This window comes from Suricata suricatta, chromosome 12 (assembly GCF_006229205.1).
Source record: "Suricata suricatta isolate VVHF042 chromosome 12, meerkat_22Aug2017_6uvM2_HiC, whole genome shotgun sequence".
In the NCBI taxonomy this organism is placed as follows: Eukaryota; Metazoa; Chordata; class Mammalia; order Carnivora; family Herpestidae; genus Suricata; species Suricata suricatta.
In genome coordinates, this window is record NC_043711.1 from 53,315,189 (window position 1) to 53,329,172 (window position 13,984).

The 13,984-nt window shown below is 46.7% G+C and overlaps 1 protein-coding gene across 1 annotated transcript in view; it reads left to right on the top strand.

Annotated features, from left to right (window-relative positions):
• C12H3orf20 (chromosome 12 C3orf20 homolog) overlaps nt 1-13,984 on the top strand; it is a 90,001-nt gene that overhangs the window by 34,430 nt on the left and 41,587 nt on the right. Inside the window, 6 exon segments of the mRNA XM_029917899.1 lie at nt 3,970-4,101; nt 10,096-10,364; nt 10,545-10,603; nt 10,664-10,872; nt 10,954-11,014; nt 12,332-12,584. Of these exon segments, the coding sequence (XP_029773759.1) occupies nt 3,970-4,101; nt 10,096-10,364; nt 10,545-10,603; nt 10,664-10,872; nt 10,954-11,014; nt 12,332-12,584 (983 nt within the window).

Below are 13,984 nucleotides of genomic sequence, written 5' to 3' on the forward strand. Positions count from 1 at the left end.
TATATATACACATGTATATACACACACACACACAATGGAGTACTTTATGGCCATGAGGAAGAATGAAATATGGCCATTTGTAGCAAAGTGGATGGACCTCGAGAGTGTCATGCTAAGTGAAATAAGTCATGGAGAGAAGGATAGATACCATATGTTTGCACTCATAGGTCTAACAGGAGAAACCTAACAGAGGACCATAGGGAGAGGAAGGGGGATAGAGAGCTGGGGAGAGTGAGGGACACAAATCATGAGAGACTATTGAATACTGAAAATGAACCATGGACTGAAGGGGAAGGGGGAAGGAGGGAAGGGGGTGATTGTGATGGTGGGGGGGCACTTGTGGGGAGAAGCACAGGGTGTTATATGGAAACCAATGTGAAAATAAACTATTAAAAAATTAAAGTTCATAGGTGCTTCTTGTAATAGAAAGGGGGAGCAGGAGGTGTATATTCTGTGAGGTGTAGGTAAGAGATGTTAGACGTCAGGCTGAGGAATTTCAAGACAATAGTCTTGAAGACTGCATTGGACAGTTTCACCCAGATATTCACCATTTCCAGTGTTTTTCATTCCTCAGAAAATTCAAGTTTCCCTAGAGTATCATTTCTCTTCAGCCTGAATAAGTTTCTTAGAATTTCTTTTTTTTTTTCCTTTAGTATTTCTTGAAGTGCATAACTGCTGGCAACAAATTCTGTTTGCTTTAATGTGAAAAAAATGTCTTTATGAAAGGATATCTTTGCTAGGTATGAAATTCTGGGTTAATAGAATATTTTTTTCCTTTCAACATTTTAAAGATGCTGTTCCACTGTGTATGTTTTCCAAAGTTTATGATGAAGAGTCTATAGTTATTCAAATCATTGTTATTCTCTCTAGCTGCTTTCAAGATTTCTTCTTTAATTTTATTTTCTAAGTTTGACTATGATGTGTCTGAGTATGGTTGTCTTTGTTGGAAGTTTATTGAGCTTCTTAAATTTGTAAATTCATGTCTTTCACCCAATTTGGGAAGTCTTCTGTCATTATTTTAGGGGAAAATGTGCTCAGTCTCTCTCCTTTTCACCCAGACTCTAATTACATTTATTTTAGAGTTTTTAATATTGCCTCAGACGTCTCTGAGACTCTCTTTCTTCTTGTCCAATTTTCTTCTCAGATTGGATAATTTCTATGGATCTATTTCCCAAGGTCATTGATTTTATTCTGACATTTTCATTCTGCTCTTATGCTAATCCTATGAATTTTTTATTTCAAATGTATATTTTCAAATCTAAAATTTTCATTGAGTTCTTTTTTTATGTTTTTTATTTCTGTGCTGGGGTTTTCTTTTTTTTTTTCCAGTTATTACAAATATAATTTTTTTGGCTTCATTGAGTACAGTTAAATTAGGTGCCTTAAAGTTCTTGTCTGATAATTTCAACATCTAAGACATACCAGACAGGATTGCTTATCTGTTATTTTGAGAATAGCTCACACTTCACCGGTTCTTTACATGTTGAGTTATTTTGGATCACTGACACTGTGTAGTTGTCTGAGGATCTGTGGATTGTGGAGTCTGCAGAGTGTTAACAGTTTTGTTTTAGCAGGCAGTGAACTTAGTTAGACTCATGTCACAAGCTTTGTCTTGCCACAGTGAACGGAGCTCACATCTTAGTTCAGCTTCTCTGCTTTCCTAGCAGTTAGCTCTCTTGAGTCTTCACTGCTCATGTGTGGTTCAGTGATTAGTCAGGGATATGGATGGTTTATTCATAGAATTTGGGCCTCTATTTCTTTTCACTGTCCCTTCTGGAATGTTCTCCTTACTTTTTTGTGATTGTAATTTCCACAGGTTCAGTCCTTTGGTTCTCTGGGCCAGGAAAATGGTAGGTAGAGTTTTGGCCTTGACTGCAGTTTGCCTTAAGGCTAAAACTGTAGAGTGGAAATTCATCCCATCCTGCCCTTTCTATTAAGTTTTGATTCTTCAAAATTTTCCTGCTTTTGTTTATTTTTCAGAGCCTTTGGGTCATTGTTCTGTGTGTGTGTGTGTGTGTGTGTGTGTGTGTGTGTGTGTGTGTGTGTGTGTTTAAGTGCTGTGGGAGGGTCAGGAGCTGGCTCAACTATACTGGAAGTATTATATAACCAGCTGATTAGTTTCTGAGTTGAGGGCTGGCATACTCTGTCCAGCATTTGTGTGGAAAGCTGTCTAGAAAGGGAAAGATCAGTGGATGGGATAGTACAAAGACTGATTATGGAGTTACTAGCCAGATCTGATATGATGAAGGGTAGCAGCAATGTATTTTATGGAGCCTTCAATGGAAGGATTCAGAGACATTCAAGCATCAGCTCTAGGGATAAATGAGAGGAGAGAGAAGTATAGATGACTCCACAGTGGAGTATATGCCTGGGTGGAAACAGAAATTTCTAAAGGATCAGGCATTAATATAGTCTTAGATGTGCTGATTTGGCTCAGTGGCTTTTGTGACCTAATCCTTGCTAAGGGTGAGAGATTAGAGATGACAGAAATATGTGATAGGCTGGCTCATGAACTCTCTAGAAGATGATCAGTGAATGAGCTTGTAGAGAAATCACCCAGGAAGCAGGGATAATACCTAACAATTGCACTATGCTAAGACCTGCGCATGTTTTGCCCTGTGAAATCTGCTCAGTCCCCTAGGAAAAAGCTTTTATTACTGTCCCCAGGCTCAGAGAAGCTAACCAGTTTACCTAAAATTGCTCTACTGATAAGTAGCTACATTGGGATTTGAACCCTGTTCAGCTGTAGCACTTAAGCTCTCAACCACAGCTCTCTACTACACTCCCTAGTAGGAGAACAGGAGAGGGTAGGGTTTTTCTTAAGTGGAAGTGATCAACAAATTTGAAGATGTCAAAGGGCTTGGCAAGAAGACAGCCAATGATCAAATATTTTCTAGGTGCTGGAAAGTACTAGCATCCAGACGGCAGAGTTTAAGGAAGGGACTCAGTGGTGAGGACGTTGAGTCTAGACCATGGGGCCAATAAGCAGAACAGCAGAAGGAAATGGAAGAAGCCAAATGAAGAGTATTTCCTTAGTTCAAAGGAGTCTTGGGGTTCATGTAGGTCAGGGACATTGAAGATGGAAGAACATGTCACCACACAGGTACCTGCGTAGGTAGGGCCATTATGTATGCACAAGTCTCTGTACACATGAGCCATCTAAGAACCTCACACAGGAGCCATGCCGACACGTCCTGACAGTATCTGCTCTTGTGTGTTGCAGGTCATTGTCGCTTCAGTAATCTTTATTTCATTTGAACCTAACATTAGCCTTTCAACTATTTCCTGTTGAAGAATTTGAGCTTCAGAGAAGCTTGATCATTTGCTAACAGAGGCAGAATTCAGACTTACTTCTAAAACACAACATTCTCAGTAAGGAGTGAGTTGCTAGAAAGGCAGCCCATCCTCTCCCTGTTCCTATCTGGGATTGCTACATAGGAAATCCCTCCCTTTTGGAAGTGATTTTAAAAGGTGGGGGGTGGGGTAGCTTCTTTGGCTTCTCCTCAGGGGAAGAGTAGTGACATCTTTGGTGATGGAGGGGAGAGAACTGAGCAAGTGTGGCTCAGCCCCTGCTGGGTTCCCAGCGGAGGGTGCATTCTGATGCCTCCTGCGATATTGTCACCTTCCCAAGGCAGCTCTGCATGCGCTCTAGAGCAGGGGTCGTAGTCAGACCTGGTGCCTGGGTGGACACGCTGTCTGACTGAGAGATGGTATAGGCTTATGACTCAAGCTGCATCTCCACACAGCTCTGCTAGAACTGGAACTGATCCGCCTCTAGACTCCTATGTCTCTTTCACAATTGGTTCCAAGCTTGGGCTGGAAAGTGCAGGGGCAGGGGGAGGAAGGCATCAGTTACTTTGGGGTTACCTAACCCTAAGACAGGAGGGGTTTTATGCTTTGTGGTGAGTGAGGAGTGGGTGTGGGTGATAGAAGCAGAGATCCACTAAGTATTGGTTTCTTCATCTGCAGGTGAATGAACAAATTAAGCTGACGGTTCAGGGCTGGGACTCCATCACAGCCACCTTCTTCTCCCTAAATGAGACAGTGACACTGTGCGTGTCAGCCAACAGCTCTCCGCATGGGGTAGCTCACAAAAAATGGGTAAGCCAAAGCAGACCAGGTCCCCAGGCCTGACCCCAGGGGATCTCAGTGTGAATTGCCACTCTGTATTTCAATGCCTGTGCTCCTCCGGCTCCTCCACCCCAGCCCCAGGCAGGGCCCTAGGTCTTTCTCTGACTAATGGACTCCTAGTCCTCATCATTCACTACCTGAGGGTTAGTACCAACTTCTCCATGAAACTTCTACCCTTAGGAGTGTTTCGGTTGTGATTGTATCCAATGCAGATTAGCTTAAACACAAAGAGAGACTGTATTGGCTCAGTAACTGAAAAGTCTATCAGTAGGCAGCTTTAGGCATGGCTGGATCCAGGATCTCAAATGATTCCTTCAGATCTTCCCATCTCTTGGCTCTCCATTCCTCTCTGTTGGCTTCATTCTCAGAGAGTTTCTCTCCTTATGTGACAAGATGGTCATGAGCATCTCTGGGCTCATTATTCTATGAGCTTTGTTCTTCCTCAGAGAAAGAGGGCTTCTCTTTCTAAGTGCTCAGTAGAAGTGCCAACACCAACATAGCTGCCTCTGCTTAAAACGGCCCCCATGGCCAGGAGCGCCTGTGGCTCTCACAGGCCAGGCTCAATGTCATGTCCATCCCGAAAGCCAGGGCACGATCAGCTCCCAGGTGTACCACCTGGGTGAAAGATGAGGCAGGAACATCATGGGGAGAGAGAGAGGCTCACTTCTTCTATTTGCTGGGTCTTCATGGATCCTTATGTGTGCCCGGTCCCTAGTCAACATTGTAGAGGGAGATTGGAGGGGACACAGTCCGTGTTCCCTGAGGGGTATACAGTCCGGTAGAGAACATATACTGTAAGAACATGAGTCTGAACCAAACAGGCGCCATGACAGTCTTTAAGGTTCCCCTCTAAGCTAGAAGGCCTAAGGTCAGTCTCTCCAGAACCATTAGGCGGTTATACATCACTTTGCGGTATCCAATCAGGAAGGCCAGCTACCTCTCCCCACATTCCTAAAGGTGAGGCCTACAGATGGGAACTTTAGATAGGACCCTGCTACCTAATGTTAAAGTTAACCCGATAGTCACCGAACAAGACCCTGAACTCACTCTGTAATTGGTTAATTTCAAAGATACCCTAAATGTTGTAATTGGGTCCCGCCAAAAGTAACGAACGCTCTGAACAATGTGTATGGTTAAAGCTGCTGCCAATGCTGTTATACAATAATGATTGGATGTCACGATTTCTTGTAACGCCCCCTTCCCAAACCCCATAAAAACCCTACTCAGCCCTTGCTCGGGGCTCTCGGCACGGATCCACTGCGCTGGTGAAGGCTGTGAGACCGAACTTAGGCCCGGCGAGCCTAGGCCGTAATAAAACTGCCCTTTGCTTTTACATGCGTGCCTCGGTCTCCCTGGCAGTTTCTGGTTTTGGAATGATATTAAAATCTTGCACATTTCAATACCATGACACTGGGGTAACCAAGGGCTCATTCATGGAGCAGGCCACGTGCATTGCACAGAGTGCTTTGCTGGGATTCCAGTGGGGAGGCCTCCTTGGAACAACAGCAGGAGGACCACACCTCCCAGCTTCCCCAGGGCCAGTCCCGGCTTATACCTGCCAGCCCGGAGGAATTATTAATAGCATCCCCTTTTACTCTAAAAAGTGTTCAGGTCTGCACGATCAATTATATGATCATCCAGAGGGCAGTTCACCCTCCCCACATTCCTATCTGGAGCTGAGCAAGTCTCTTGTGTTGCAGGAACATTTGCCACCAAGATGCCACACGCTCATAGACTCACAGAGCTGACAGAGCCCTTAAGGAGAAGCCAGCCCAAGGTTCTCACTTTACTGGGGACATGGAGGCAGGCATTTGTTGGGGGCCCATGCTATCTGAATCAGGCACACAACACCTGTGTTTTTCTTGGAGAGCACTGCACCTGTTTTTCCACTGCCTTTTTGTTTCAGCAAGGTTTCAACTTCATTAATTCATTAAGTAATTCAGTAAACATTTATTAGCACTTGCAGGGTGCCGGCCTGGCTGCAGGGGATGTAGAAATGGAAGTAATCTCATTCCCTCTAGTCTCTACGGTACCTTTGGTCTGCTGGAAGGGGGCAAAACATCAACGCCAGCTGTAACCCAGCTGGACTGGTGCAGTGTGCCAGGGAGAGGGGCGCTGTGGGCGCCGCTGGGGTACCAACAGAGAATGGGTCAGTTAAAGGGGCCTCCTAGGAGCACCCAGGAAACTTAGGTGCCTTTGACTTCAGGCTGCACTCGTTACTTCAAGGAGCAAAAGAACCCCAGGGCGTTGACTCCTTCTGAGCTAAGGGGTGATCATGCTTAGTGGTGAGTCCACCCTCCTCGTTTGGTTCCATGCTATTACTCTAAAAGTCATTATTATGTGACTGAGTGCACACGACGTATGAGGTCATATGTCTACATTTCTTAAAAAGCTTTTTCAGTTGTCTAAAAAAAAGTGACTTACTTGTCTTATCAAAGGCAACAGATTTTAGAGAATTGCTCTTTCCCATGAAATGGCAGTAATGCTTCATTTTCCTGGCAACGTCTCGTCTGGTCATCGCTGCAGCCTGGATCATAGCTGAGAACCAGGATGTAAGGCAAGAGAGGTCTCTCTATGTCCAAATACCAAACATGCCCTCTGGGACTGGGAAAGCCCCTTAGTAATTCAAGTCTTATTTTGTCTTGCCTAAATGCACTCTTAGAAGCTAGACTTAGAAGTCCAGACAGAAGGCCAAGGCAGTTCTGTCTGACATGGTAGCCACAAGCCACAGATGGCTACTGAGCCCTCGCAGTGTGACAAGCCCAGATGGAGATGGGCCGTAGGTGAAAATGCATGCTGAATGTCAGAGACTCGGCATGGAAAGAAAATGTAAATATTTCTCATGAATACTTCTGTGTTAAAACCATCATTTTTTTTATATATGGGGTTACATAATTATGCTATTAGAATAAGTTTCACCTTTGAAGAGCTTTTTTATGTGGCAACAGGAACGTTTACAACCACACATGTAGCTTGTGTTTTATTTCTGCTGGACCACGTGGGTCTAGAAAGTGGCATCTTCATAAGGGAAACCCACAGAGGAGGTCAGTCAGTGTGTTTGACAGCTGGAAGGCTCTTTAAAATGACATCATAACTCAAAAAACACAACTGTCTTGGGGACATTTAGCATAGGGGTAAGCAGACTAATACATTAAAACAGCTTCTGTAAACAGTGCTGTGTTCTAGTCTGTAGTTGTTGATAATGACCCAGAAGACTGACTTGCCACATAAGTGATGAGGTCATAACCCCTTCTGTTTGAGAACACAGGTTTCTGACTAGACAAACACCAATAAATGAGGAAACATCAGCTTCATTGTAGGTAACACAATTCTCGAACATCGACTTTAGCTGCCAAGTTAAGCAGCTTGGGATATTTTTGCATGAAATCCCTAGGTCCAGAAAATAGGTTCATTGCAGATTCTTGGACCATTAGAGCTGCAAGGGGCCCCTGAGAATGATTGTGGGACTGGCCTAGGCTAGGAAGAGGCCAGAGAGCCTTGGGCTAGTCCCTTCCCTTTCTGGGCCTCAGTGTCCTCATCTTTAGCGTGAACGTAAGGGCCTGCCCACCTTCCCCACATTCCCATCCTAGGACTTTAACAATCCATTCAACCTCTTTTAGGTCTGTGTGCTGGGGCTAGTTATGACTCATCAGCAAAATCCATGACAATCTAGGAAAGCTGAAGGTGGGGATTAGGGTGGCCTCCTCCCACAAAGTTCTTGTCACCAAGAAGCTTGTGAAATGGCTTCCCCAGACACCCACCACCTTGGAAGGAGCCACCTATCAGAGTGACAGGCAGAATGGCAGCCCCAGCTTTTACAGCCCTGCAGCCAGGCTCCTCACTAAATATTTCTATCAAGGCAGCACTTTGGAAGTGAACAACACCTCAATTTAAATGCTTTATTAGCCCGGAGCGCCACCTCAAATCCTTACTGGAAACAGGCTGAGTATAAATTAGAAATAAATAAGTAAAATTAGCCCACAATGGCAGCTGGGGCCAACAACCAAAAGGATGGTTGAAGCTTTGCTATTAATTGGGGACATCCTTTACAGGAGTCCTGACTGCAGGGCAAAGAAAGACCTGTAGACTGACTTTGTCACATTTCAGAAAATCTGTCCCCTGTCCATCCTGAGATCCCCTCCTGCTGTCTCCTTCCTCTGTGTTGACAAATGTTGCTGGGGGAAAGCTCTTTTGGGGGGCTTCATTTTTAATGGATATGGCCTTAGCAGGCAGAATCTGTTGAAACAGATCTTCCAGGCTGCAAGAAGGGATACTTCCTGCCAGACAACTACAAATTTAGGTAAAACAGAAAAAAATTCAGGGTGCAGGGCAAGCACAGGGTAGGAGGAGACCTCACTATGGAAGGGACACTGTTGGGGACAGAAGGTGGCCACAAGACAGAAGACTTCATGGCTGGCAAGGGGGAATGAGGCCATGCTGTCGGGACACAAGTTGGGGGGAAAGTGCCCCGTTGGAGAAAGAGGGACACATGATGGTTTGCACAGTGCCAGTTTCTGTGGGGAAAAATAATGAAGACGGGTTTGGCTGAGGGTCCTAGTGGCATCTCTGCCTTTTGCCCCCCACCCCCACCCTACCCCATCCTGTGTGTGATCCCAGTCCTGCCTGTTTACCAGCAGGGGCACGTAGTCAGGGTCAAATGAGTTCAGGCCCTTGTAAGTGAACAGGATGCTGCTGCTTAAGGCTGCTCTTGGCCACTGAGCGTTGGCTTTTCAACCTGGTGATGTCCATCTATTGAGTCCTAGGCCCAGCCTGAGTGTGCTGAGCATAAGTAGGTCTCGTGGTTCCAGAAGCATGCAGCCTGGTCCGGGAAGGAGCCTGGGGCTGTGACATCACTGGAGGCTGGGTTAGGAGTTGGGAGTGGGTTCTGGAATGCCTGTGAAAGTGCAGTGGAAAACTTAGTGGGTCAAGGGTCCAAGAGGAAGCAAAGCCTCAACTCTGCTCTTTAGAGGCCGGGGGGCCATTTGCCTCCCTAACCCTCAGTATCCTCATCATTAAAATGAAGGTGATAGTTCCCACCTCACAGGGTTGTTGTGAGAATCTTATGAAAGTGCGTTTGCTGAAGTGCCACATAAGCCAGAAAGCAACGAGCAAACACACGTAAAAACCATCGCCTGCCTACGCACATGCACTTGCCTGTGACCGAGCTGCTACTACACAGTGCTGAGACAGCGGCCCCAGCCCGCTCCCACTGGGCCTCTCCGCTTTCCAGGAGTCCTGACGCCAATTTCTCTCCACTGCACTGAGTGTGGGCCATGTCAGAGGGTCTGCGTGACCCTAAAGAGGCTCCTCTCGGAGGAACTGGTACAGGTCACGCCCAGACCCCTGCATCCTGGACAGCGTAGTGGAGAAGGCAGCATCCCCAGGAGCCTGTGGACATCAGTAAGGCAGATGCTGGCAGGCTCACAGAGAAAGCTCACTGAGAGCCCAAGTCCTGAAACTCAAGGAGGACTTGGAGGTCCTTCATGACCAGCTCAGTGACAGTCCCAGGGGAAAGGGAAACGGAGGCTCCGGGTCGGCTTGGACTCAAGAAAGAAATATACCAAAGATAGAAGCAGGCTGGTGAGGCCCACACTGAAGAGGAGCTGAGGCCACTGGAAGGTGCCAGAGACAGCGAGCAGAGGCATTTTCAGAAACATTTAACAGACAGGGTACTTGGGCTATGGTGGCTGGGGACACCAAAAACCAGTGACCAAAAGCTGGAGCTCGGGGCAAAGAAAGACCTGTAGACTGACTTCGTCACACTTCAGAAAATCTGTCCCCTGTCCATCCCATTCTCTCTACTCGAGGCTTCAATTCCACAGAAGAAAAATTTTTCTGCAGCTGCTCCGTGTTAAGCGGGAGGTGTAGAAAGCAAAGATCCTGCCTTTGAGGGGCCAGCCAGGTTGAGGGATAAAGTACAAAATGGCCTGGCCCAGGTTGGAAAGGACAGGAATGCCCCCTTAGGCAGGTTTATCATGGAGAGCACTGCCCCTGGCTGAGGTAATTAGCAAAGGCTTCCTGGAGAAGAGGTCAGACCCAGGCCGTCCTGAGCTCCGAGATCTGAGCCTCATTCCACGTGCCTCTGAAATGCTCCTGCCTAGGGAGAGGCTGAAGGCCCGGCAGCCCCAGCAAAGGCCACGCTGTCCTGCAGGGGGCCTCAGCGCCAAAATGGTGTCTCAGAATAGTCCCAAACTGAGGCAGGAGGCCTGGGCCTCTGAGACCTACAGGAGCTGGTCTGTGTAACCGTGATTGCAGACAGTTTCTCATCTGGATGTCCTGGCCACTGTGGGGGACAAAGGGACTCTGGGGAATGCATCTAGAGGATGCAAGGCAGCAAGGACTCCAAAGAGGCCCTCATCTGTCTACTAATTCATAACGGAACAAGCGTTAATTGAGCACCTTCTGCATGACAGGCACTCAGACACCAAAGAGACCAAGATTTGGTCCCTGCCCTCGAAGAGCTTACTGTCCAGTAGGGAAGACAGCCTCCCATGCATCCGGCTACTCATAATGGGCTAACTTTGGACCTCAGGCTACATGGAGAGCAAGGAACGGTTTTGCCCACTAGAATCCGGGAAGCCCTCTGATGAGGGGACATTTGAGTCAGTTTGGGCTGCTGTGCAGGAATTCACCAAGTGGAGTGGGAGTGGGATGTGTCCCAGGCGGAGGGGACAGTACATCCCGCAAGCCGGAACAAGGCCTAGTCGTTGGGGGGCTGGGCCAGTGGCCCCCGGGCTCCTGGTGGGGAGGTAACACCCCTTGGCCTCTCCCTAGCTGCTGAACTGCACGGAGATGTTGAAGAAGAACCCTGGCCTAGAGTAGATGGCAGAGCAGTTTCAAAAGACACTGTCACATCTCACAGACTCTGTATTGTTGGCAGCAGGTAAGGGGGAGAAAAGTTGGTGATGCCTGTCAGACCCCTAAACCCTGGGTCACCTGCAAAGCATCTCTGAGGACAGCTTTTAATCACCTGGGGAAGTGGGGGCAGGGCGACCTCTTCATCACTAGGTGAGGTGACAAGGCTCAGGCTCCTGAAGCAAGGGTACTTGCTCAGAGCCATGCCTCAGGTAGTGGTGGCCTTTGCCACCTTCAGTTTTCTGAGCATGGTCCCATGTGTCCTCAGGGTCTCCTGCGGTTGTCTTATTTCCCTGAACCTTCCATCATTGTCCCCACACCCACGTCTGGTTCACCTTGCAGCTCTGTCTCCCATATTGTCCATCACCCATTTGCAGACCCTGTTCCTCTCCTTGTGGACAATCTCAGTAGAAGAGAAAAGAACAGCCAGCTCACCAGGCTGTCCCTGTTAGGCCCCAGGGTTCTCCAGTATGGTGACCTCAGGACTGTTCCCACATCTTGCCTTTCCTCCTGCTGATTGGCTTGGGCACAGAGCAACAGTGGCTTTCTGGCTGGGCACCAGAGGGCTGTGCTCCAAGGAATTATTCCTCATCCCTGAGAGACTCACTTCAACTGCCCCCCTCCTCCAGAAAGCCTTACCTGATTCCCACAGCTGAATGGGTCATTTCCTCCTTTGGGTTCCCACAGCATGTGGGAAATGTGCTCTGATTATAAATCTTACTCCCTAGCATTATGAATATTTCTTTGTTTGCCCATCCCCCCTGTATGCCTCCTAGGAGTTCTCAGAGGCAGGGAGCCCTGTTTTGGGTCATCTCTATGTGCCCAGCATCCAATAAACATCTGGTAAGTGAATGAAGAAATGAAAGGTCCCAGGACTCAGAAGTTTTTAAGTCTAGTAGGAAAAGCAAAACAGGAACACACATAAATACAACCAAGAAAGTAGATGGAAATTACTTAAATCTGGAGATACAGGGAACAGCATTCTCAGGGAAGAGAACAGCATGGACACATTGTGTACCCAGCCTCTCTGCGTGCTGTGGAGGACACAGAACTGAATGAAACACAGGTTCCTCGACAGAGAGGGATCTCAGCTGGCTCTTGACAAATGAATAGAAATGAGATTGATTTATTCTTACATTCAGCCAGCATTTACCAATCCACTAATTGTACTAGGGTGGAGTTCTGTGCCAGACAGCAGAAGGGAGGTGACTCAGCTGAAGGATGTGCAAGAGTGGAGGAGGGGAGCGGAAGATGAGCTGAAGGGCTGCTGATCTAGGGAGCCTCATAGCAGGGCAGGGAAGGCTGGGCGACGAGGGAGAGTGACAGCCATGTCTTCCATTAACAGGCCTCTTCACCATAAACTACCTGGTTAAGGAAGACATTGCAGAAAGCAATCAAAGCGGGGTAAAATCGGGTCCCCATCTCGAGTGAGGCTCCAAGCCAAGTTTATACTCAGAAGTCCTTTTAAGATCTCGGTCAGTCTGAGCCAAATCCTCAATCAGAGAGTCTTCGAGAGGAGAGCATGGGTCTGTTTCTGTGAGCCCCACTCGGAGGAAGACCATTAAGATTCAAGCCAAAGTCATGATCACACCCAGGGGGATTTGGGCCTCCATTTCTTCTGGACTCCATGTGTCAGACTTTGTGATGGGCAGTGGGCACACAGTGAAGAACAAGACAGCTGAGGCCCTTTCCTCTGGAACCTGAAATTTTAGGGGTGTGAGAGGGAAGACAAAAACCACATGAAGACTTCAAGTCATTTTAGGTTGTGATACAGGCTAGGAAGAAAGTAAATCAGGGTCACCATAAAGCAGAGATTGGCAAGCTAGGGCCATTCACCAAATCTGGGCCCACTGCCTCCCGTTTTATGGGTGAGCTAAATAAGAAGAGTTTTTAGCTTTTTTTTAATTAAAACTTTTTTTTAATGTTTTATTTATTTTTGATACAGAGAGAGACAGAGCATGAGGGGGGGGGCAGAGAGAGAAGGAGACACAGAACCGAAAGCAGGCTCCAGGCTCTGAGCTAGCTGTCAGCACAGAGCCTGACGCGGGACTCGAACCCACGAACGTGAGATCTGACCTGAGCCGAAGTCGGAGGCTTAACCGACTGAGCCACCCAGGTGCCCCGAGTTTTTAGCTTTTTAAATGCTTGAGGGGAAAGGATCAAAAGAAGAATATTTTATGACATGTGAAATGATATACAATTTAAATATCAGGATCATAAATAAAATTTTATTGAAATAGCCATGCCCATTCATTTGCATATTGCCCATAGTTGTTTTCCCTCTAAGACAGAAATGTTAAGTAATTATGACTAAGACCATCTTAGCCTGCAAAAACTAGAATATTTACTATATGGCCCTTGATGGAAAATTTTGACGAATGCTAAGGGTGCAAACTGACTGTGAAGTCAGGGGGAGATGCTAAATTAGACAGTCAGTGAACGTAGTTCTGAGGAGGTGATATTTAAATGGGGACCCATGATGGGCATTGAGGAGGGCACTTGTGGGAGTGAGCACTGGGTGGTGTATGTGAGTGATGGGAATCCACTCCCAAAACAAAGAGCACACCATATACACAGTATGTTAGCTAACTTGACAATAAATTATGTTTAGAAACAAAGGAATAATATTTACTATATTATCTTAAAAAATATAAATGAGGACCCATGATGAGAAACAGGCAGCCAGAGAGAAGGACAGGGAAGGATTGGCAGGCAGAGGGTAGAGCAAGTAGAGACCTGTGACAAGAACAAGTTTGGTATGTGTGAGGGAAAGTAAGTAGACCAGTGCAGAGCACGTTGGTGAAGATAAACTGAGGACAGAGAGGTAGCCAGGAGCCAGGTCAGGTGACCTTGTTAGTATTACAGGAAATCACTCTAACTTTAAGACAGGAAGTCACATCATCAGATTTATGGGTTTTTTAAACTTTAAAAAATAGATAAAATATGTGTCTTTGATACTTTTCTATTTTAATTTTATATAGTATCAATTAAAATGTAT